The following is a 26,414-nucleotide window of genomic DNA, read 5'->3' as shown; positions in this document are numbered from 1 at the left end:
GTAAAAAAACACTTCAAGGATGAAAATGCAATTAGCATTCTCATTTCCAGTTGATCTCTTCTACTGTCACTGAACTTGTTTTCCTGTAGTGTTCTTTTGAAGTCATTCAGGCAGAAGTAGCCACAAGACACAATCTCTGGGGATTTACGAGAAAACCTGAGACACATCATCCATATTTACAGGATCACTGCCCACCTCTTCATAAAGAACCAAAGATTACGTTTTCAAAAAATACTGTATTTCAAAAAATATTGTGATTTGAAAGATTTGGCAGCAAGTACTGACCCCCTCCTCCCCAAAAATACAAGTACTAGGAAATATTTACTACATTCATTTTCTTCATCTTAATGGCTTTAAGCCAAACAGCCTTGAACTAAAAGTAGTGTTAAAAAACTAAGAAAATATATCCCTGAAATACATGTTATTCTTCACTAATAAAAAAATGTGTAACAAAAAAGGATTTCAAGCTGCTCTATAAAGAGACCAAAAAATGATAATTTGAATAGATAAGGTAAACTAATTTTGCATTTTATGAAATGCTGACATTAGCTGTTGCCTTCCAGGAAAAAACAGAGTTTGCTTATGTAGTTTATACATATCCATTTTGACTTGAGTGTGATTCACCTAGTTCTCTTTAATCAACAATTTAACCAACTGTTTACAGACAAAAAGAGAGACAAATGAAAAATTGGTGCTCCTGGAGTTTGTGGCTGGCCATAAGATCAGAATTTATTTTTCAAATACCTTCTATAGCAATAGCCTTGCATGCTGAAGACATCCTATCTTATATACTATTGATTCAAATGACAAGCCTGAGCATCAGATTAAGGACGTGTCATACACCTGATAAAAGATTCCTGGAGAATTCAGCAGAAAGGTGTCCCATTTCAAAATGATCTATTGCTAGTACTACATTTATTGAAGCATATGTGGAAACATTTAACACAAAGCTTAATTCACTTAAAACTAGAAAAACACTTAATAATTAGTGAAAACACATACCTTCACTTTATACTACAGAATACCCAGAAAAAGTCACCTCATTCAAACAGAAATCACCAAACAGCTCACAAAAGTGAACTAAACCAAATTGATGAGCTAATACTAGTGATAGTCCTGTTTTAATTTGTCAGTGCCAAATCTGGACAGAAACAAGTAAGCAGCTTCTCAGTCCCAACAACAATATTTCTTCTTGTAACCATTAAAGATCAGTCGTGAGGTCAGCTGCGCAGGGGCAATTAATGCAAGAATGATGTTTTATAAAGGACACTCAAACAGGGAGATGCCTTTGCCTGTAAAGCTATTTTTTAAGATACAGACTTGGCAGCAGACATCAATGTCCTGGGAGAAGAGCTGGGCAAGACTCTTGTGCACTGAGGGATGCCACAACGCTAAACATGCTAAAGGAACAGCAGTAAGTGAAACAAAGCGAAATCTATTCATATATGAACCGTAACACTCCAAGTACAGTACCATGTTTAGAAAGAATCGCATTTTTAAGATGCGACCATTAATTTTCATGTTCAAATGCTAGAGAAATTTTCACCTACCCTTTGAGTAAAACAAAATGAGAGAGAAGGGACAGCCATTTGATAACAGTATGTAAAAGAGACCTAGCAGTTGAAACCCAGGATAATTAAGTCAATTTAAAACGGCCAAACATCAAACAACACGTAATAACGTTCTGTAGAAAAAGCACTGCTCATGCCTGCACAAAGTATTTGCCTTTGCTGGGCAAAATTTTGCCTAACTGTCCTAAAGCGTGTTTGCATCCTCTTCAGTTCTAGTCTGTCTTCCCAACAAAATACCTGCATTTAAGTTATGCACCAGCTTGGGTTTTTTTAGTCTTACATGGTCTCTTAAGATTTTTCTTTTAAGGACAGGATCACTTTACCTTCTCATTCTTTTAACTGACTTTCTGCATAAACTAATATGAATTATTTTATTCACTGATATCCGCTTGCAAAATTATCACTACAGAAGAGGACTTAGAAAAGATCTGAAAAAGTAACAATAGCCAAGTCATCAGCCCAGATGCTCTTCTAAATTTTACTCACGAAAGTACGACCGTGAATTTGATAGATGAAAATAAAGTAATTCTACCAGCTGGCTGTACAGATATTTAAGATATCATTCCATATGCTATGCAGAATTAGTTCCTTTTCACTGGGAAACACAACACAAGCAGGGCTGCTCTATGTTCTGCCACCACGGCTTGCACTTCATTCATATTTTCAAAATCTTTTAGAAAATCACTGCAGTTGGAGACATTTCTTATTATTTTTAATGAAACCTGAAATGCTTGAGATCAAGACAGCTCAACAGAGGCACTAGTATGATAATACAATGTATGTTTTGGGCCTGACAATATCCTCTTTGGCAGTCTGAATCATAAAAGCTTATTTCAAGCACAGGAAACACGGGAAAAGAAGATACAAAGCCAAATGGTGGAAGGGAGGAGAGTTAACAGAGCAAGAAGCAGAGCAGAGATGCAGAGAAGTGAAATTACATCGTGCTTGAAAATGAGAGAGAATAGTTTGTACAACGAAAATAAGTCAATTAGGTTAATAAAAATAGCTGTGACATTGATGGAGGAGAAGAGAAAGAAACCACCACCAATAGTGGTGTTCTAGCTAGAGTAAGACAGGGAGAAAATGAGGAAATCACAGATCATTGCCATGGCAAGTAAATTGTCTCGTAAAAAAAAAAGGGGCAAGGATTTTGGTAGCAAGTATTAGGTAATGCTCTAGAAATTAAGATACTGAATTGTGACATGCTTCTTACCACAATGAATTAAAATAAAGCAGGAATTTGACAAAAAAAGTAATTTTTCAGAAGAATGGACAGATTTTTAATAAGCTAAAAATATAATCTAAAAAATCTTCTAGTAATAAATGGGCCAGGGCTTATTTTATTATCAGGAAAAAGCCCATTTTATCACAGTGCTTCTACAGCGCAGACTATAACAGAGTGTAGAAACACTGGGTCAGCATCATGGATATTGTGGATACTGGAGCCAACCTGGCCACAGCAGCATAATACTTCTCTTCCAGCTCAGCAATCTCAACTATCTTCACCACAATCAAATCTGCAAGAGCAGGCCATTATCTCAATTCTTCATCTGTCTTCCTATACCTTACACCAGCAGTTTAAATGTGATTAAATCAGATTATACAGATTCAAAACTAAATACCAAGATCATAACATGAGAGTTAGGGAAGCAATAAAACAAAACAGGGAGAGAAAGATGAGGCAGAGAACTGGATTATAAGAAAAGTTAGAAGTTTAGTCCTGATAAAGCCTAGACTAGAAATGACAGAGGTACAATACGTGTCGGATAACTAACTGCAAAAGCAAAAATGATTCAAGACCTATGAATCCAGACTCTCACAAAAAGGTGGGTCTTTGGGAGCATGGCAGTCAATCTGAAAGGGGAAAAAAGCCACGATTTCTGACACATTAGCCATTGAAGCATGATAACAGATAATATGCTCAAGATTTCTGCTTCTGAAATACTCAGAGCATTGCACTAACCTACAAAGATAAACCTGAGATTAAGGATGGGTCTGCCAGCATTTACAGCGGACCACCAGTAAATACGGTGCCATGAGTCCAAATGGCCATAAGTGGTGTAGAAAAGGAATCAATCCAAACTGAAACACCAATAGTAAAACCACTAGTACAGAACAAATGATGAAAACCAGAAAAAAAAAAAAATCTATGAGATTTTTAAAAAATCTACAAGATTATCAAAAAGAAGAAAAATATAAAATTGTCTTTTTTTTAATTAGCCAATACAAAATAAAGGGCTTCCTCCCCCCCCCAACTGCCATTTCAAGGTCATCAGCAGTTAAGGATACTAGCTCCTTGTAAGAGATGGCCAGTTATATGAAGGATAACTTTGGCCAAGTACTACAGATCTCAAGAAAAGTGTGTTACATAGAGAGATATTGGTATGGTTACAGTTAGGACTCGCCTTGAAAAGAGTGACAAAGTAAGATGACAAAGAAAGAAACCACTATTTTAGTAATTTTATAAACAAACAATTCCTCCTTTAAAATCTAGTCCTATTATTTATTCTGGTAAGGTAAATACTAGTACCATAAACCTTCTGAGACATTAATCTGAAAAAAATAATTTGTTCCACTAGCATAATGGTTCTTTCATTGGATTTATCATCTTTAGAACAATTCAAATCTTTCTCCAAGAAACAGGCAGAGAGCAAGGGATCAAAAGCAAGAACTGTAAGAAAATACAGACAAAATTCAACTGACAATTTTACCGTCCAATGTGGGACTACAATAGTACTTATTCTACTTCCAGCAACATTGAAACAACTGCTTATATCTCAAAAAAACATATTGGTACTAGCAGACTGCCAAATCTTTAAACAAAATATTAAAACAAAATATTCAGTTTCTTTATAGCTTCTGATAAGCAATTCCCTCCATTGATGGATATTTTCCTCTCCTGTGTCATAATCTTCCACACTTACATTCCTCATCTGAGTAGTTAACTGGCTTTTTCTCAGTCCGATTTGGTATCACACTGCCAAATCTGTTCCACACAAATTCTGTCTGTCTCTGTGTGTGTGTCTCTGTGTGAGAGAGAAAGAGAGCGAGATACAGAGAGAGCGCACACCACGCATCCTCATTAACCGGAGAGATATATAATTAAACAAGAAGGGGTTAAAGCGTACATTAGCCTGTTCTACTTTTCTATCTATTACTTTTTAAAAAGCTTTCATGTGTCTTCTTCCTTGTTTCTGAAAGCTAACCATCCCTTCTTCCTTTCAGGAAGGCTGACATTTGACAGCTTAACATAGCTGACAGGGTTACCCAACAGCCCACCCTCCCTATTCTCAATCCAATTAGACCTCTAATCCTCCAGATGAAAGGCCCAACTACTCACGTTCCTCATGACAAGGACAGCTATTGATTATTTGTCACTACAGCTAACACCTTCTCTGTCGAGGCCACTCTGACAGAAGCAAACCTACCAAATTAGACAGCACTTTATCTGCCCTGGAGGCCAAATGGCACAACAAGTAAAGGCTAATAAATGGTATAAAAATGAACAAATCATAACATTATGACAGGTTGATCGTTGCCAGCAGCTTCACAGCTCAAGCTTGATGCTCTGTTAGACCTGTTCCTTCTCTTTTCTCTTCCACTCCTGCTCCAACTTTGACTGAATTAAAGGCCAGAACAATTAAGGCATTTGACCAGCAAAGATAAGCTAGGATAGAAGTATCATCAAGGGACACAAATGTCAATAGCAGACTACCGTTTGTCAATAAAAACATTCCAGAGATGCAAATGCTTATGACTCTGCTCTCCACTAGGCTGTACTGACTCCCTTTGTACAGAGCTCTTCCCAAGCCCAGGCAGAAACTCCGGGAAAATTAACCCCAGAAAACCAAGCTTGAGCTGGGAAGCGTTCTTATCAGGCAAGGATTTGGATCATTAAAAAAGGAATCCCAATACCGAGCTACGTGACAGAAGGTTGCTACGGTTGTTATTGCATTTAATATCTACAAAATTTTCCGTTCTTTTTGGTGGAGTGATATAAGCCAGGAATACATCATTTGAATTTATCATTATAAATTTTCTTCAATTGTTTCTCAAGAAAAATAAAGTCTGTTTCTAGGACAATATGCAGTACCTAGTAATATAGGACCTCACAAGTCATACCACTCTAAGGCAAACTGAAAAGCAGCAACAACATTTATTATTTTTACAGTGCTACTCTCTGAAAACATTAACAGCGAGATCAGAGGCACAGTCCCTGAACTGAGGCTGTTTAATGCAACGAACGACAGGAAGAGAACATTAAAAAAAAGAAACCAAAATAAAACACCACAACCACGGGGAATATTGTTAAGATCATGCAATCACAAGAATAATTTGAGTAAAAATACACAAGTTCTTGAGACAGTTAAAACGCGATTAATACTGCCCTGCCACAATTAATTAGTTGATTTCTCAACTATGCCAGCGAGGGGTTCCTACGCTTTTGCAATTGCTTCCTAACAATAAAATAATATTAAATCAAATTACACTAAAACTTAAATAAAATAAACGCTTCTTTAGCTAAAGAAGACAGAAGACATGAATATGTGCTATTCTAGTTTGGAAAATCTAGTCTAACTGAGGAAAATGTTACTGTGTAACACCTAGATCCTACAAATATACAAAACTACATGCAAGTGCAACATGATGCTACTTAAAAAAAAAAAATTCTAAACACTGTAAAAAGATTCATTCAGTAAAAAAAGTAATCAAATTATGTAGTATTTGCCCTCAGACTGTTTTAACTTGTTAGGTTCACCAAATACTCTTGTGGATGAACACATATTTATTAATTGTTTCAATCAGACACCGATGATTAAACTCTTTAACAGATGTGCATTTCAGTACAGTAATATCACAAAACATAGATATTAGAATGAATATTTGGCAAACAGATCCCTTAAGATTACTATTGCCCTTAGAAAAAAAGAACCTACAGGACATTTAGGTAAGTCGGGTCTCACAAAACTCAAGCAAACTGTAAAAATACTGGTAAGTTGGAATTGTATATAATATTTCTAGGAATAAACTTAAATTATTACTATACTGCTCTAAAATGTACTCCAAATATAACAAATCACTGCAAAGAGAAGACAAATATTTTAATTTTCAAATAATGTTGTGTACCATTTAGTAGATATATTTTCATTTACAGTGATAAAGCCCATTTTAATACCATTCTGTCCTTTCCAAAACCAGACTGGTTCAGGATTCCTAACGCTGAGCCCCCACAGGAGCACCTACCTGTGCCGAAGGAGGCCTCCGGCAGCACGCCCGGCCCAACCCTCCCCATCGGGGAGAACGGAGCACGCTCATTCCAAACTTATTCACACAAAGACATTTATGCCTACGCTGGCGACAGCGTTCTCGGGAGCTGTTCAGATTTTCCAGCATGAAAAATTCCCTTATTGTTTATATTATAAACCTCCTACTTATCCTAAGTTGTACTCACTGCTATGGCCTGTTCTTATTTAACAGATTCTCATTCTTTTTAACACATACCTTGTTTCAGAGGAATGGAATACATATCACTCTCCCACTTTGGTTTTACCTAGTTCATTAAAAGTATTTTCATTTGGGCTTTTTCCCCCGTTTATTATTTTAAGACCTTTTCTTTTTCTTTTTTTTTTTTTTTTTAAATCTTTGACTGTGATGGCTAAAAATCCAATGTTATACTAGAGGACCAGCTGGTGCCAACTAGCGAAGAAAAATTACTGTTCTTCTTCTTCTTTTCTAATCATATCAGAAAAATCTGTAAATGTCTTTGTGTAAGTATTAGACTTATTAACCCAATGAGTTGTCTCCCCCATTATTATTTCTGAGTTTTCTTTTGCAATACTTATTTATAATATTTGGTTTACAATCACTATTCTTGATAAGTGTGCATCTTTTCCATCATTATAGGTCAGAATCAGAAATCATATACCGCTATGTTTTCCAAGTTGGGTCCCAGGAGATGTGCCTCCCTAAGACTCACACCTGAACATCCTTTATGCATAGCAAGAGTTAATCCATCCATCTTCACAAAAACCTGAGATGTATTTATTCTTTGTTTTACTTTTAAATTAGGTTTGTAACCCTCAAAGTTAAAACAAAATCCTTCAATATATGGATGCTACAATGAGGGCTGCCAGTCATCAACTGCCCCAGGCAACTGGAGATCACCACTTCATATCCACGTAAAAGAGAAGGCACTACACTTGGTCCACCCCTTTCCACACAAATATACTCTACTGTGTAGTATTTATCTAAATATGCCACAAGTGCTCCTGCTGCAAACCCTCTCTTTGAACTTCCCCCATCCACCTTCACCGTTTGCTTCTACTATTCTAAATGGGGAAAACTAGTATTTTGCTATTACAAGTGGAGGTAGATAGAAGCATTCTGTCTACAGCAGGCTAGATGGCAAACCCATCAGATATTTACAGTGTAATGCATTTTAGTGCCTCAGCCAGCTGTATTTGTTCTCTTTCACAGTCCAGTTCTACCCAAAGAGAATAACAGACGCTATGTTTTTTGTTTAGCTATGCTGTAATTCCTTTGATGCTCAAAATGACTGCTGAAAGTAGGTATATTCAGGGAGGCAGCCACAAATTGCAAGCAATATTTTCAAACATGTTTTACTAGAATAAGTAAGTTTAGTAACTAACAGTTACTAAAATAATTTAAAAGTTGATTTTACATGTGCCATAGCCTATAGACATTCATACCATATTTATCAGTGCAGTCTATATAGAGACAGAGTCTGATCTTTAGCTACTCTGAATTTCTGATCTTGAAGTCAAAAGAGCTACTTTGGCATGTATAACCTTGTCTTAAAATGTGATTTCATACTAACATAAAACCAGTGAGAAATCAGATTCAGATGCCTTAGTATCTGCTGTGCAACTGAAACCTGACTTGTAGAACAGTATTTCTACAGTTTTATCTTCTGCAGACAAGAGAACTGCCTGGATGTTAACCCACAGTTTGACAGTAGAGGCAGATGATTGCTGGATACCAAATGACTATAGTGACTTAACACTTCATGAGCAACCAACAACGGGCACGTTCTTGCCTTGTTACAAGGCACGACAAAGTGTGTAAGCTCAACCCTGCACATTTCAGTGGGGAAACAGTGAAATTTAAGATGCCCTGGAGCTATGTTGGAATGCTGAGTTTCATAAGAGGAGACCAATACTTTGATTTCATGATCACCATTTCATACTTTAATATTTTGCTCAACGATCACTAAATCAAGACAGGTTAATGCAGAGGCAAATGGAAGTATTAATGAAATCTGAAGAACAGTCTGTAGCAGAATTAGAGAGACATACAAGATCCTGAAAGAAAGCCACAGCTGCTATTTATCAGACAAAAACCCCTTCAAGTCAAATGGATCACTGCTAAATTCTTATGTAAGATTTTAAGAATATTTTTCATGATGTCAAGGTTCATTTAGGCAGTTCCAGCCCTGCACAGTCACTGGCTGCTTTATTATTCTTCCTTAGCGGTGACAGCACAACTTTCTGGGGGACCATATTGTAAATCAGTTCCCTGTAACAATGTGAGTTTTTTCTTCCTAAACTTTTCCTGTAGTTATTTTTAACCATTTCAGTTAGGCTTACAGCACAGATCAATAGTAGCATCAGCACAACCAATAGTGAAAAGCATTTAGGAACGTGAGGACTTGTGCTAAACAGGCAGAAAATGAATCGTTACTTTGTAGAGTTCATTTTCTGTCAACTCACAGAACTCACTCAACAATGAGCAGTTCTGTGGTTGTGAAAAGGGGTCGGGGAAGGTCACGGGCAGGACCAACCCTTCGGTAGCTAGATCAGCTTATCTCTAATACAACACATACACATCACTTACAAGGAACTGTGCCTTCCATCCTTGAGCATCTTCAGGCTGAGTTCACTAGAGAGAACCCTTTGTTCAGGAAAGTAAAGAAAAAATTTGTATCACAGTTATTGTTTGTGGCTCAGTTAAACACAGAGGAAACTGTAGTCCTGCATGTAAAAAAAATCACCTCTTCTGGCCAGTTGGCCAACATTCCTGTTTCACACCTTGGTTTGTTCAGATTTTTCACATTTAGTCAAATGGTACATTCACATGAAAGTATGACAAAATGAATGTAAAGCTCATTCATACTTCATGAACCTCCTACATGCACAGAATTAATATTACTCATTATGAGCTCTCACTTAAAGGTAACCTTAAAATGTTACCAGCCTAGAGAAAAAAAAGAACACGAACTGACCACCATCGTCTCTGAAAGGCAGCGTGATTACTTATTTTCGTGATAGATATTGGGAAAGAAAGTTAGAAGTGCATGTGCTCTTTTATGCAGTTCAAATAATGCCTTATGCACGATTTGAGAGACTATAGCTTCAGGAAATATATCTTGAAAAAGGTAGTGAGGGAAAAATGTATAAGCTTGCTCGCACGCAAGTTTTATTTACGAGTTTTTAATACAAACATCTTTTACTTGGACAAGAAAGGGGAAATAACATTCTCGTTTTGGGGCTCTTGGACTACCTTCACTATACTCATCAGAGAAGACTTGGGAATAAGCTTTCATAAAATAAGTGAACTAAAGACTACCTTCTGTTTCTAATTTTCTGCCATGCCTTATCCTTGCCACAGGCTGTCTTTTCTTACTTCCTTCTTTACCTGTGTGGTTACTGGTGAGTATACAGGAACAACCGTTTTTTCTAGTTTAAGAAAAATTACAATTAGAGATCATTAAAATATACCCTCCTACTTCACACAGAATTCCTAGCTGCATCCTGGATGTACTGTTATTTATCAATAACTGTGTCAGCAAAGAATTAACATAACCTACAGAATATTTAATGCTTCTAGATAATGAAAGCCACATTGTCCCACTGGGGTGGTATTAATCTTCCTGAAGCCAAAATTAATACCCTTCTGACAGTTAAGTGTCCTGATAGATTATTTTAAGTGCATATTATTAGCATCCAACAACAAAACTATTGAATTGTTTCTTCTATCCCTGTTAACACAAAAGGCTGTGCTTGGGGAATTCATAGAGTTTGTTACTTCCCCAGAGCAAACAGACTGATAATAAGTGACATCCTCTGTGAGAAATTCTGAAAGAAGCAAGCCTGTTTTTTTCCTTATATTAAACTGGAATTACCTAATGGAAGAGAAATGAAAAAAATTATATACAGGTAATTTGGCTATGTAGAAACATTTCCTTTCAGAAGTATCACATATGGGTGTTTAAGCAAGTTGCAATTTAGGACTAGAAGCAAATTGCTACCAGAATGCTTACAAGTGAAAATGAATGTCTGTAGTTAAACTGCAATCCCAGTACTCATATCTGTCTCCACAGCATGTTTATTTCACAATAATCTAAGTTCTACCAGCTTAAACAATCTGCACCCACATAGTAATACAATTCCTCAGTGTGAAATCACTGGCAAATTATGTTAATGATTTTACTTCTGTTGCAGTCAGTCACTGTTTCAGCTCCCAGTAAATTACATCCATGTTCATGAAGTCACAACTGTCCTCTGAAACTCCTATAGCAATCTTCACAGGTGTACTCCTGCAATAATTTATATCATTTTCTGGTGGGTTTGGGGATCTTTTTGGTTTGATTGCTTTTTAATTTAAATTTTCTTTAATTGACTTGACCTCTCCTTTTTTTTTTTTCTTTTTTTCTTTTTTTTTTTTTTAAGGGTGTGCACCCTTTCAAAATTGCTTGGGAGATCTGTCCATTTTAACAAGAGAGACCAAAACATTCTACCTTTATAGTGGAACAGAAGAAAACTCAAGAAGAAAAAGCAGGTAACTTAATTCATTTACATGGCCTTCTGCCTACAAAGACCGAAACATCTCCCATTATAAGGCTGATGAAGAAAAGACAGATACCACAAAAGATCATGTCAATGAAGATTTGAAAAAGATTACTTGCTAAAAAATTTATGCCTTGGGTGAGATTCATTTGTCACAATTTAGACATCGACGACATCAAAAACTACATCAGTCAGATGCCTGAAAGGATGACTTAGCTAGTCGGTGTGTCCCAAGGTACTCAACTGTACTTTAGGGTGAATGACCTGCAACCTAAAGCGCATTAACTTCAAAAGTGACCTAGATGACTAGCTCAGATTTAGATGTCTGCAATGTAAATTTCTACAGTTACTTGAGATTATTCTCACCCCACTGTCTCACATTGTAGTATATTTTAAATATTTTCCATCAAGAGAAAAAGAGATTTGTTACATTTAAGCAAAGAGTTTAACTTTTTAGCTCCTTATTCATGCTATGAATCTTTTCCAGACCAACAGATGTGTAAAGCTTAAAAGCTGTAATACAAAGAATGTCTATCACCAAATGGAAGACTTATCATTAAGAACATAATTATTATAATTAAGCAACCACACAGCAAAGGTTATCATATCAACGTATAACCACACTTGTTTCCAAAAATCATTGCTATTTCAAGTAGTATTAACAGCTGAAATTTCTGACCCTACCTTATTAACTTCAGGAACTTTCTGCAAAGAAAGGTGGCTAGGTGGACCAATAAGTACAGGAATATCCTAACTCTTACTTCCAGAATAACATTAATGAAGTCTGAGACAGAGGCATTACAGGAACCCTTTGTTGAGAACCTAATACATCTTTCCAGGTAACTATCACTTTATAGATATGCTCCAGTGACAAAAGCCATTTGGACGAAGCATGGCAAGATAAGGATGACATAGCAACTTTGAGTTCCGAGACCTCTGTTTCCTCATTACTTGGTAAAGATGACCTAGATATTAAAACCACATTAGACAGGGTTACTGAAATCATCAGATCACCTTCACTTTTTACCTATGTTGAAACGCTTGGAACTGGAAGAACATGGAATACCATGGGTCAGTATGCCTAGCTATGCTATCAGAAATATTTTTGGTAGACTATGAACAGCATTTGTATCAAGTGCAGAAATTTTGATACTGTTTATTGATATCCAAAGCAAAATAGAGCTATTTTTGACAACTCAAGAGTTCTGAAAGATGGCTTCTAGGACACTTGTGGGATAACAAGCAAAAGCACTTGAGCGCACCAGAATAGCTAGGAGGAGATCAGCTACGCAACTGCAAATAATAAAGTAACTACTTAAAAAGGAGTTAGAGATGCCATTAGGAAAAGATGAAGTATTAAGGAAGTACTGTAAGACTATCATATCAGATAACGTTTTCTGTGACCATATGGGTAATTTTGTAATTTTTACCTATAATTTAGGAAGAACATCTGTATTATCAACTAATGAGGATTTGAATTTTGATCACTGGATGTGATTGGTAGCATTTTGGAGGACTGGAAGAAATGCTTTTAGTAAGTAAAATCCTTATGCAACACTAATAACAAACAGGACAGGGAGCAAAAGTTGTCTGTTCTTCTGCAGACAACAGCTGGAAGTATAAAACTTGCAGAAAGGTGGAAGTTAAAAATAAAATATAATAGAGAGCTGGTATGTACATATGTATATGTATACACACACTCACCAGTCACAGCCAGGTTTGCAAATCACACAGGTGTAGTCAGAAGCTAGTTATGTAAGTGTTAATGGAAGGATGTTACAGCTGTTAACATTTAAGTCCTATCCAACCAGAAATCCATCCTAGAGAAGAAAGGCAATTAAGAGTCCTAATTCATTTTACTTAATACTACTGATTTATGATTGAATTCAGGGCTATGCCACATTTCTGAAAGTTTGTTCTATAACAGGGATAAAAAAAACCCATGCAAACTATTTTACTAGGACTGAAAGACATGACCGGGCAGTCCTTCTAGTTAGCTAGTCCTTCAGTGAAGTCTCCAGACAGAAGAACAGAAATAGCTTCATCTCAAGTGAGCATTTCTACCAATACCTTAGCACAGTTATTTGATGCTGGAGAGAAAAGAAAGGAAATAACCTTACATTGGCTGTAGTCTTAGCTGATACTGAGGGCAAGATTCTCTGACAGACAAATGGCAAAAAGCATCCTGCAGAGAATGAAACCAATTTTTCTTTTGATAGCCAGGATTACTAATGGGAGAGTCACCATCTTGAATCTAAACACATGAAGGAAGACATTCAGCTTCCTTCTGTCCAAGATGGCTAAATCATTCTTTCTGTTTGGCATTAAAAGAATATCTTCTCACAAACTCTTTGCCTCTGAGACAGTTCTGTGGCTCCCAAATACAGCAGAGACCATTTTTTGTCAACTCAACTGCACGACTGTTTCAGAGGAACACCTGTAAAGGGATATGTAAAGGAAGCCTGTAGAATGATAGCCTAAAGAGATTCAAATATTCTGGCAACAAACTCTAGCTCTCAGGATGTCTGCTGCGATCTGATGAGTAAGATGTCCCAAAACCACTCCCAAGAGACAGCAAGTACCTAGAGAGGAAGGTTCCTACTCAGGAAACCTAACTGCATCTATCTGCTTTAGTCCAGAACGTGCGTGTGATAAAGTGTCTTCTCTTTCCTGCCTCTTCACTGGTTGCATGTAAAGGTCTGTGCATTAATCTTAACCTCTCTCTCCAAAGAAAATTAAAATTAGGATGCAACTCAAGTGCAATTTAGGAATCTGAAATCTCCAAGCACTGTCATTCTGTGACTACAAGTGAATGGAGATTTAGAAAGTCATGTAAACCTGTTTTGAAGACGTGCAGGATAGTGACTGACTGACTCACAAGCCTGAACACAAAAAACTTTAAAGTGGCCCTGGTAAATATGTAGATTCATGATTAACCAACATTGACAATAAAACTTTGGAAACAGGTTATCTCACAGCATTTTTCTTTTTCTGTCTGAAAGTCAACTTTCAGTATTGCTTACTGAGGAATTTCTTTTTTATTTTTTCTTTTTTACTTTGGGGAAAAAAAGTAAAAATTAGCCCTTATGTTAGAGGAGAACATAAACCAAAAGTATCAGAGAGGAATAAGAAGAATGCAAAACATTATTCAAACAGCCAAAACTGCATGGAACATGAAGTTGTTTTCAATTTTAATTTTTTGTATTTTGCAGCAGGCATTCATGATAGAAATGCAGATCTTAAAATGTTAATAAGGAAAGACTGAAGACAAAATTTTACACATATGAAATGTTAATTTTGTAAGCTGACATCAATAGTGAGTAACAGCTCAGAAGGCACAGAATGCAGTTTTACAGGACGGCAAAGCAGTCAGCCAAGTGCAAAGCAGCTGCGAGGGCTGTCTCCTGACCACTTTTTGCTACCCCAGCACTATGATGGCACAAGCACTTAGGTGGCTGTGGGGTGAATCACATCTGTCTAGTACATTACATAAATGGGTGACTGCATAAAATCTTCTGTTGAAACAGCATGCGGTAAAGACAATATGTTTTTTTTCAGCTGCACTGTCAACTGAAAACACATCTAAGATGGTCTAAGCGTCACATGGTACAAACTGCCCTTTCGTGATTGCAGCAAGACATAAGGGAAACGGAAAGCACATGCAGTTAATGGACATAATATGCCAAGGCAAAAGATCTCTTGCCTTGAATAGCTGCAGTACAAATATCCACGATACGGACATACAGACAAGTATTTAAACAAGAATTTCTATTGTTTTAATATGCTAAAATGTATTTTAAAAACCTGGGGAAAACGTAATTTTTAAAATTAAGTTTTAATATGATCAAAACGTTCATGTGCCTATCAGGTCATAAAATATAAAGCCTGTATGAACATGACGCAAGTATAGTATCTTACAGCAATTTTTTCAGTCTCTGACATAGTTATGTTTATGAAATACCTACCTTTGAAACAACGACATTCATACTAAGCTGGTCACTTAGAAATATGAAGTTAACCCTCGTACACTAGAGACAAGGTTATGATGATGACTGAAATATTTCGTCAGGGTGTTGTGGTAGGTATGTAACCAAATAGATGAATCAGCCTGTTTCAACTCAACTATAACCTACTGTAACTAATTGCGATGATAGTCAAGTAAGGTAGCGCATTACTGTACACATTTCAAGAATGCATTCACACTAGTTTTTAATAGTTAACATTTTTACCTAAGGAATTTGTAAATTTAAAATATTAAATGAACACTTAGTTCCCAATAAGGGATGCGGTAACACAGACCACACAGTCCTTATGGACTCCCATGCAAGCGTAACTGAACAATGTCACCTTATAATCTTCCCAAAAGGTTCTCTATTCAATTGCATACATCCCTCCTTACTAAACACTGTGACCACACTATAGCTACCTTTATGTAAACCTAACTAAAATAAAACAGAATAAAATGCAGAATATATTAAAAAGTATATAAAACATCTGAACAATGTGAATGATTATGAACAGGGGACAAGTTATTATAAATAGAAACGGTTTGCTACGAATATCATGGCAGGCACTCTAACTGGTACCAAAAGACACAGCTTACATAGCCAAACCAACTTTAACTTTTGCGCAGTTACAGTTTTAAACATACTATAAAAGGTAAAATAGTAAATAAAAACCTGTTCCTTTCAGTTTGAGTTTTTAATCTTTCTGGAGTCTTTTTCATAGTTTATGAACTCAACTTTCGTGGTTAGCTAGACAACCCACATTATCCTGTAACTGTAGACACTTCCCCCAGCTCTAAATACACTCAAAATTTATTTCAGCCCTGAAGTTGCACTTTAAATTACCTTTATCATTGAATACTTCCTTTAGCACCTCTTCAGTGGGACAATGTAATTGGACAATATTATAGACTGAAATTGTAGAAGGAAAAACAGACAGTAATGCATTTCCGTCCTAGTCCTGGAAATGATTTGGTATTCCATATCCTTGACATTCTCAGGCACAGCATTAATAATTAACAGTATATGGCCTTATATTCACTGAAATTAATGGTAACATCCTAAGGAATACCAGAGTGTACAAAATTTAGTCTTTACTTAGAACTGGCTATCCCAAAATAGACAAAGACTATTTTTCCTAGAAAGTACAAGTTCTTAAAACAGCAATGAATTATACTGTCTCTGCAGACAGCTACAAATACACTGAGTAAAAACATTAAAAAACAAAAAATAACCCTCCAAAGACTTACTTTGGGATGGGCCAAGTTTTTAAAAAACTCGTAGAACTATTTGCCTCTAAAATAATGAAAGCCTTTAAAGATACAGCACGCGTACTCAATACAAGAAAATCTCCTTTATAGCTGTTGTGAATGCTGCAAGTTTATACAACAGCAGCGCACTTTTAATATAATTACCTTTTGTGCAGCAAGATGGAGAGCGGTTCTTCGGCTACGATCAGCTCTATTAACATCGGCTCCAGCCTTCAGCAATGCCTCTGCACAGTCTAGCCTGTCAGCCAATACACAGTACATAAGTGGAGTTCTTCCAAACTGGTCCTCTTTATCTTTCAGCTCAGAGTTTCCTAAAAAAAAAAAAAAAAACAACAAAAAACACAAGAAACAATTGAGTCTATGAGTGGTACTTTTTTCTTAAAAAGTATTTTTAATTAAAAGTAGCACTTTCTTATTATAAATGAACAGAGTGATCAAAATAAAGGAGTACAAGATAAACCTAAAGTTACTTTTTACCCTGTTTTTACTGACATTCATAGGACATTTCAAAATATATTTACAGAAAAAGGTACATTCAGAAAACATTAGTTTCACAAATACACCTACCACCAGTAACACTCTGCAGCAGCATAATTATAAATAATTTTTAAATAGTTATACAGTTCTTGGCTGCGAAGACTACTTTAAAAAATATCATCAGCCAGTAAACCAAATAGTCCTTCTGAAACCTGTGAACACTGTAACTAAAACAAGCTTTGAACCCTACTCACAGCAATGTTTGTTTATAAAGCATAAACAAGTCAATATTACATCAATACCACTATTTATTTCATAGTGCCTTACAACATGGAAGCTACTAAAATACTTCTCAAGCTTTCTTGAGCTGATACAGTTAGTAAGGCAGCAATTAAACTACATAAGAAGCCTGAGGTCCTATAAAAAAATCAAAACATTGTATTCCTATTCACAGTCAAAAAAACCCCTGAACAGGTACGGATCCTCCACTACAAAGTTTCGTATGTCTATTATGTCACCACATAGAAACTAACACCTATAAATTCATGGCTATCGACTATCCTACACATCCCAACTCTAAATACATCTCCCATGTAGCAACGTCGTCTACAGTTATTCAAGGAACACTGAATTTTAACGGGTAAGTGAATTTTTCTTTTTAAATATTCCCTTGTTTGCATCATTGTTGGTGCTTCAAAAGAACTCCAGCAGAGGCATGCTTCTCCTTTACAAACACAATCTTCACCCTTCCCCAGCATATTATACTTATCTACATATCCAGTAATTGTATTCTCAATTATAATTTCTATTGATTCACCCAGCAGAAGAGTCAAGCAGATCAAATGTGAATCAAGGGGAATATCAAGGATTAAAATTCTTTCCCTACCAACCAAGCCTCTCACACAGAACACTCTTAAGCAGGATATTGCCCGTTAGAGCAATCATTTGCTCACTCACTTAATTTCCAAGTTCCTTTAAAACTGTTGAGTGAATGCCATGTTGTTCTCATGATTCATTCCGTAACACCTTCTCTTGCTTTGAAATTGTGATTTGCACTCAGAAAACTCTTTCTGCTCTGTAAAAAACAGTTTAGGAACCTTTCAAGCTCTTCTGTGAATGAAGATACAGAAATTTTTTTTTTGTTCTTCACCCATGGCCTCGTCTTCTCTGACTGCTCCCTCACCTTGACAATCCACTAGTTTTACAATTAATTTTTATGCCTCTAGCAAATTATTAGGGAAAAAAAAAAAGTTTTTTACTGACCTGCATCTACCTTCCTCAGACAGAGGTTATGTTTTTTGAAGAACACCTTCTTGCTTTTAATACCCACTGTTACACTGCTGTTTAGCCATGCTTGCTTCCCTTTGACCTGCCTAAACTTTTTCTTTTGTTAAGTGCTTTTGCATTCACTTCACACTGCAAGCAAGGAGTTTACTCTTTAGACTAATCTTTAGATTATTCTTAGCAAACATTTTCATTTTAATGTCCTTCACCATTTTTAGAATACACAACTGTAGTGGGATGCTGTTGCTTATCCGTGTGTACTCTGGTCAAGAGTTAGAAAATCTCACTTAGTAACACTGATTCAGGTCCTACACAGCAGCCAAGAGCAACTCAAGAGTTGGTTCTGTTCTGTTGCCAGTCCATTAATGATTTCAAACAACTTAGTTTTAGGATCATATCCTCAATAGCTGTTTACCCAAAACATATGAAAGTAACCTTCATTACTATTGTGTTTCCTGTCAATTCAGGCTCTCTGATCTCCTTTAGCATGTCACACATATCACCATCTGATCAGACAGACAGTAATAAAATGTTAGTACTATAGTTTCTTATTTAGGCCTGTAAATGCAATAATTAAGTGGTTTTTTGGTGTTTAAGCTTGATTTACATGGTCATTTGTAAATCTCATTTGAATCCAAGACTTGTTTTCTGCTTTGGTTTTTAAAAGTGTATTACCACTCCCATACCTACATGGCTTCCACAGACATAGCAGAATACAAACTGTACAGAAAAAACATTGTCCACATTGATGCCTTCCCTTCCACAGATTTTACATTCTCAACAGCCTCATTTAAAGCATGACATCCTAGTTCTCCCATCTAACTCTTTTTTTAGACTTCCATGTGTGTAGAAAAACGTATACATTTGTTTTGGATTTCTATGCAACGTCAACTGGTTTGAATAGGATGCTATCTTTTCCTACTGTATTACTACACAAAAGAAGATACAGAATAACTACGATTGCACCTTCTGTAGCTAAGCCACTGGGAACTGCACATACCCTTGTCAGCTTTTCCTCATTTTTACCTTTAGAAACCCTCTCATAATGAGCATAAAAGCTGCCTTGGATTTTTTCAATAAATAAATGACCAAAGTATATTTTTATACTGAATAAAAATATAATAATAATAATAATAATAATAATAATAATAATAATAATAATAATAATAATAATAATAATAATATAAAATTACATTTGTAAATTTATACATGTGATTTGTTTCCTGTGGGACCTTGCAATACAGCTGCGTAAGAATCTGGTTTGAACTTTGCTTAGAATTAGAGAAGATAAAATATCAGATATATCTTATTCATTACTCTTCACATAGAAACAAAAGATATCAAAAAAGCTTAATTTTATGGTAGCGTATTTAAAAGTAATTTTTAAGACTTTTAAAAAATAATTTGCAATATGTTTCTAAAGGGGGGTTAAAAGCTGTGTAGGTTGAAAGGTATTTGGATTATTATTTATGTCCTGTTATATGTAACTACCTTTTGATGTGAAAAACTAAATAGGTAATATGATTTTAATAACACTATGTACATATTTGATACCGTTAAAATTTTAATTTTTATCAACATTTTTTGAGAAAAAGCTCATGTATTTTCTTTAAATACTCACTTAAGTGTCATCTTATTTTCATTATTGAAGCTTATAGTTCTTTACTTCTACTCAAAATGAAGAGTTGTAATCTTTACTAAATGCATTAGAAAGCAGCATGTAGAAAAGAAATAATGTAACTTGCTTAATTAATTACATGGCCATTAGGAAATAATTCAAAATGTAACATATGAGTTACACAGGAGAATCAATTTTCTTTTTATTTTCCCTAACTTGTAAAAACATTTGCTAGACTTTCATTTCACAGTATTACAATTCCATTGCAAACTGGATGCAGTTTCAAGATAATTTTTTCCTCCACTATTAGAAGGAAGTATTTTAAGAGTTATACATACATACTGTGAAATTGTCGATGTCTTACATCTCAATATTTTAGCTAACAATAAATGCTTTTTCCATTGAATAGAGCATAGTGCAGAAACATCAAAGCCAGTTATGACCAACCATGCAGTCCTGTGCAGCAACATGCAGATACTGAGGTCCAAAACATAATGTAACATGGCACTGCTCTCAGTCAACAAGCCAGTTTCTTTAATTAGATAAGTATAGTCAGGTGCTCTTCCAGTATTAGTTCAGTCTGGTAATTTTAGACATCACTAAACCATATTCCACTGTTCAGTGTTAACATAGCCTCAATAGCATCTTAAATTTGTTGAAGATGATGTGACTTAGAGAATCACATATATTTTTAAAAAGAAATACATAAACATGCATTTATCCCAATAAGACACATGAACATGCCTTATGTTCATATAACACTTGTTCTTAAATCAGCAGTGTGCAAAACTAGCCCCTCTCCCTCAGATTCCAAGTGTTCTTTCTGTTATATAATGTCAGAGGACATACAGAATGTAGAGACTAAAAGAAAGAAATGGGTAAGGTCAAGATGAGCAAAAATGGCCTAAAGCTCAAGTACAACCCAGCTAAGTAGAGCAACAAACATCTAATTTCATGTACAGCTCCCAAAGAGTGATGTAGCTGATGACAAAGAGTTTCCATGACTGCAGACAGTCTGAGTGAAAAATGAGCAAGACCTTCAAAACTTGATGCCAGTGATTTGCCTGAAGCTGTTGCACTGTTTTTTAAGGGAAAGAAACTATCTTCAGCTAACAGTAGGTTTCTTTTTGTTATTACTTCATTTGCTTACAAGACTCTGTAAGGCCCTTAGAATGGTTAAGGTTCTGTGGGCATTTCCCTGAAAGGGTGTCTCTGTGCTCAGGGTAAGAGACAGGACAAGGACTAGGAACTACTGTATCACCATCAGGTGCTAAGGGGGACTAACCTGATGAGATGCGCTAACCACAGCACCTTGTGGACCTCACAGCTGCAGTAAATTATTATTTTCTGCAATCAAGAAAGCACAGGGAGCCTTCTAAACATTCACATCTTGGTGTATCTAAAATGTGCCTTGGCAGAATTAAATTCTCTTCCACATACCTGCCTAAGAAAGGAAGTTTGTTTGATCCCTCCCCTTTCAGGATCAACATCCTCACCCCACCCAGATTATGCATTTCATAAGCTTGTTGCCAATGGAGGTCATGAACACCACGGAATCAAGTGGCCCAACTGCAAAAGTTAATTCTCATATTCATACCTCATCACTTCCTCACAGTCTGTGCAAGCAGTCACATCAGACTAACATGTCTATGCATTTTTCAAACCAGAAGAGGAGAAAGGGCAGGAGGAGGACATGAATTCTTCTTAATTATTAGAAGACAGACCATCTCTTGTTACTTGCAAGAATCATGCCTTTTGTAATATCTGATCTGAGTTTTAGTCAACCTCGCACATTGCAGAATATGGAAGAGAAGCAGAGAATCAAACAAGACCATACAACTGCATATTTGCAACCCAGAATTCATTGTTAACATTTACAATCGTATCAGAGTCTTAGAAGCACTTGTATGCAAGCAATACATGATAAAGGTTTTAGAATGAGGAACTGGCTGAATGGACACTTCAGTATAATGAAGTGTGTACGATGTACAATAACACAACTGTTATACACATTGTTGTGTTCTTATAAACAATTAAAACAATTAGATGCATCTTTCTGAAATGTGATAAATGCTAAATGATCCTCCAAACACAAAATTAACTTTTCCTCCCTTTTTGCCTAGATTAAAATCATACAGATGGGTTTTAACGCTGAAGAACTGTTAATTAAAGACACGTTCGGTGTTGTATAAAACATAGAAAAGAAAATAATGTGAATATTCCCCAAAGCCTGAGATCATGCAGCTCTAAAACAATGTGATACAGTACTAAGCAACTCATGCAATGCAAACAATTAGCACCCTTTTGTTAGAGCATTGGTTATACAATAAACACTTGGCATGTACTGTGCTTTACGGTATTTAACCCATAGGCTGTTTAGAAAGTCCTGTAATTAAACACCAGTAGTGGTTAACATAAAGGGATACTTTGTTCCAAAGCCCTCTTTCTCTATATAAATTTTCTATTTTGATTCTATTTTTGCCTCTTATTGGTACAGGATGTCAAAAGGAACACTGTATCTGGAACACCCTGTATTATTTCAAACACCTGTTCTTTTAAAATCACAGGCTCTTGGGCAGCAGATTACACATGCATCCATACTCATGAATTATAAGCAAATACAATGTATATGTTTGTATACAGTCACACATGCTCCATCAAGCTACAGATGGGAAAAGGAATAATCACAAACCAGGGTAAAAGGACTGCTCTACGAGACTGTTTAACCAGCCTCTATGCCCCTCCTATGTTGTCCTGGTTTCAGCTGGGATAGAGTTCATTTTCTTCTTAGTAGCTGGTAGAGTGCTGTGTTTTGGATTTAGGATGAGAATAATGTTGATAACACACTGATGTTTTCGTTCTTGCTGAGCAGAGTTTACCCCAGTCAAGGACTTCTCAGCTTCCCATGCTCTGCCAGGTGCATAAGAAGCTGGGAGGGAGCATAGCTAGGACAGCTGACCCAGACTGGCCAAAGGGGCTGTTCCATACCATATGACATCATGCTCAGTGTATAAGCTGGGGGAAGAAGAAGGAAGGGGGGGACGTTCGGAGTGATGGCGTTTGTCTTCCCAAGTAACCGTTACGCGTGATGGAGCCCTGCTTTCCTGGGGATGGCTGAACACCTGCCTGCCCATGGGAAGCAGTGAATGAATTCCTTGCTTTGCTTTGCTTGTGCGCGCGGCTTTTGCTTTACCTATGAAACTGTCTTTATCTCAACCCATGAGTTTTCTCACTTTTACTCTTCCGATTCTCTCCCCCATCCCACCGGGGGGGAGTGAGCGAGCGGCTGTGTGGTGCTTAGTTGCTGGCTGGGGTTAAACCACGACATATGTTAATAACTGAATAGGGAAAACTGAAAGAGGAACATAATAATGAACTCAGGATAAAAAGCCCTCCCTAAAAGAAGGAGAAAGTCAGACTGTGTGTTACTGCATATACTGCTAGCCACATAATCAAGATGCAAAGCTTGGCTGTGTTAGGAGAATGCTGTCAAGCAATCCAGCGTACGCGCACCTAATGCTGAAGTACTGTCTTGAATTAGATGCTGCTGCTAAGTGCAGTCATGAAGTTCAGTGAATAACACCAATTGCTCAATTTACTTCTGGCATCAAGTTATACTTTCAACAGTGCCTGGTAAACAGCTAAAAATATTACCCTGATGCATTCCTCTTCTGCTACGCAATACTTTTTTTTTGGTCCTGTCCTGGCAAAAGTAAAGGTCTCTGTCATATCCTGTCAAAACACGACAACGCAGAAAAGCCAAATTTTGCTATTATAGCAAAGGCTGCAAGGATTATGCAGTTTTCTCTCCCATGTAAAAATGACACACAGCATTTTTATTCTGTTGCTGCATGATTGCCATTAACAGAATAGTGATTTCCATATCTGGTTCTAATGGCTGTTTTGTGGTATATTTGACAAGATGTACCAGCAACACAGAAGTACTTGTTCCTTTGTGTTTTCAAAATACATCTTTTGGCTGTGAGATTAGCGAAAAAAAACTGAAGTCAACAAAAACTCTTCATTGTCACTTCTGATTGTTAGCTACAATTTGAAAGCTCAGACTTTCTTTCCCCCTCCATATGCAGGCAGAGAACTTAAAAACCCCCAGGTATTTAAAGCTGCTTTGTAGTTGCATCCCATAGATTTCTAGAAGCACCTGCATATCAACTGCTTATATGTTGTTTAAAAAATGTTCTACAAAAGAGTGAACAGATAGCATTAAATGCAATGGGTGTATGTTTGAGCCATCATATGACAAAGTAAAGTTGAAGGCCCAACAAAAAATATTTGTTTCAACCAGTGAAGGGTCTATAAAGTCAGTTCCCTCAAACTTTTTCTCCTGTTTGAGTTAAATCACTTCTAATTGTCTTTTGAGAGAACTAGATGTACCTTGTAAAGAAGAACAATTTACTGCTTTCTATACAGCTTAGACAATAGATCCACATAGCTTACTATTTTGTCTTCAACACAGGTCAGCAGAAGATACATAAAGAAACTTGACTGTTGGTTTAATGGGATTACCATTACATCCTTTACACCCATTAAAATTGACAGTTAACAGCATAAATACAGACTAAGTTTCTTATTATTTCAGTCCTTCACCCTCACCAAGCTCCAGGAATGGGATTTTCAAAAAAGGCTGAGCAAATAAAACTTCTACAGTATCAGCTGGAATTGCATTTAATCAGAAGCTCTGAAAATCAAATTCTTCACCTATGATATGACAGCCTTCCAAATGTATGCAAGATTGTTTTAGGAACACAGAACATATACTGCTTTTGAAAACTACTAACCTGAAATGCCATGCAGTTCTTGGACAGAGAGGGAAGGTGAAATCCTGGGCTTTTTAATGGATGAGAATTTTTTTTTTACTTCAGTTCAATAGTACCAGACTCTCTCCTTACCTTTAATTTGTCTTGAGAATCATTGTTAGTGTATCAGAATCAAAGTAACAAATAGAGCTGGCTCATTTTCTCCCAAATGCTACACTGTGACAAGACTTCATTAACTATAATAAATGATCTGTAAAAACAAGTTTATCTAATTTTCCACAAACGCAATGATTCCAAAAATGAGGATTTGGGGCCAAAATATTTCAGCCCAAAGCACTTCTCCAGAACTTCAAATTCCCTGAAACAGGAGTCCTGAATAACTCTTCTGATTGTATCACGAATTTTCTATTTTACTTCACACAGAAGTACCAATCACAGGCAACAGATAATGAAAAGTAAGAAAAATCAGTCCTATTTTCAGGACTACATTTATTCTAGAAATACATATAATCAAGAAATGAAAACCTATCTTAAAGATCAGAGGAGTAAGTCAAAAACAAAACCTGAGAAATCTGAAGAAATCAAAATGCATCTACAATGAAAACATTTACCTGCTATTAGCTTTTGGAGGGTACTCTTATCTCCATTAACAGCAGCAGCATGCACTTCAGATGCTAATGAGGAACCACTGAAGAGGCAGTTTGCTGAAATATTCATACTCTTTCAAGGTATTACCATAGGTCAGATCTGCACCACCACCATTTCTTGTAGGAATTCAGTTCTAGGGAAAAAAAAACCAAACAATAAAATAAAATGAATCTTAAAATGAGTCATTAAAATGACTCAATGCTAAAGAAAATAAACTGTTCTGTTAAAAACAGAAAAGAACAAGCACGTTTTTTATTTCGTGGATTAAATCTACCTCTAGCCAAGATTCAACCAGAAAAAGCCTACATTAAGGAGATATATACATATATATATTATAGTTTCATTGCCTTCAACATAAATTTCAGTCAATAAGCTTTGCAAAAGTCTGCAAATAGGACAGTGTTTATGTACGAATCCAACAGACTGCTCCTCAGAGTCTTGGCATGCATGGTTCACTTCAGTAACCAATGAAGTTTGTTATCAAGTACCAACTTGATACCCAGTACTGGAGGAATGTATCTGGTGTTATTTTACCGTGATGGTCTATGGACATATGCAGGACAAGGTTTGTAAGTTGAAAGAGTATCTTTTATTTGACCAACTGGCATAACTGAAATAATCAGATCACCTTTCTAGATCGTAAGTGTTTTTCAAACCTGAACAGAAGTGGGAAAATGTGTGTGTAAGAAAAGCCACAATGAAATAGACCAGGAGTCTGGCTCTAAATCCTGTCTCACACTGGCCAATGGTAGCTGCCAAAGAACAGAGCAAATATAAATATATATAAATATATATATATAAAAATAATAATTGACACGCCTGAGGGGTGGGATGCCATCCAAAGGGACCTGGACAAGCTTGATAAGTGGGCCCATGCGAACCTCATGAGGTTCAACAAGGCCAAGTGCAAGGCCCTGAACCTGGGTCCGGGCAACCCCCGGTATCAATACAGCCTGGGGG

General features: G+C 36.3%; 1 protein-coding gene across 1 annotated transcript in view; it reads right to left on the bottom strand.

The window, feature by feature from the left end:
- Positions 1 to 25,544, bottom strand: part of INVS (inversin) — a 97,460-nt gene extending 71,916 nt beyond the window's left edge. Inside the window, exons 1-2 of the mRNA XM_082320863.1 lie at positions 25,418 to 25,544; positions 16,797 to 16,963 (exon numbers count right to left, since the gene is read on the bottom strand). Of these exons, the coding sequence (XP_082176989.1) occupies positions 16,797 to 16,963; positions 25,418 to 25,523 (273 nt within the window). The 5' untranslated portion in view covers positions 25,524 to 25,544. The remainder of the gene's footprint in view (positions 1 to 16,796; positions 16,964 to 25,417) is intronic.
- Positions 25,545 to 26,414: the final 870 nt, after the last annotated feature.

This window comes from Platalea leucorodia (genome assembly GCF_965183815.1).
Source record: "Platalea leucorodia genome assembly, chromosome: 1".
NCBI lineage: Eukaryota > Metazoa > Chordata > Aves > Pelecaniformes > Threskiornithidae > Platalea > Platalea leucorodia.
This window is presented reverse-complemented; position numbering and strand designations above follow the sequence as displayed.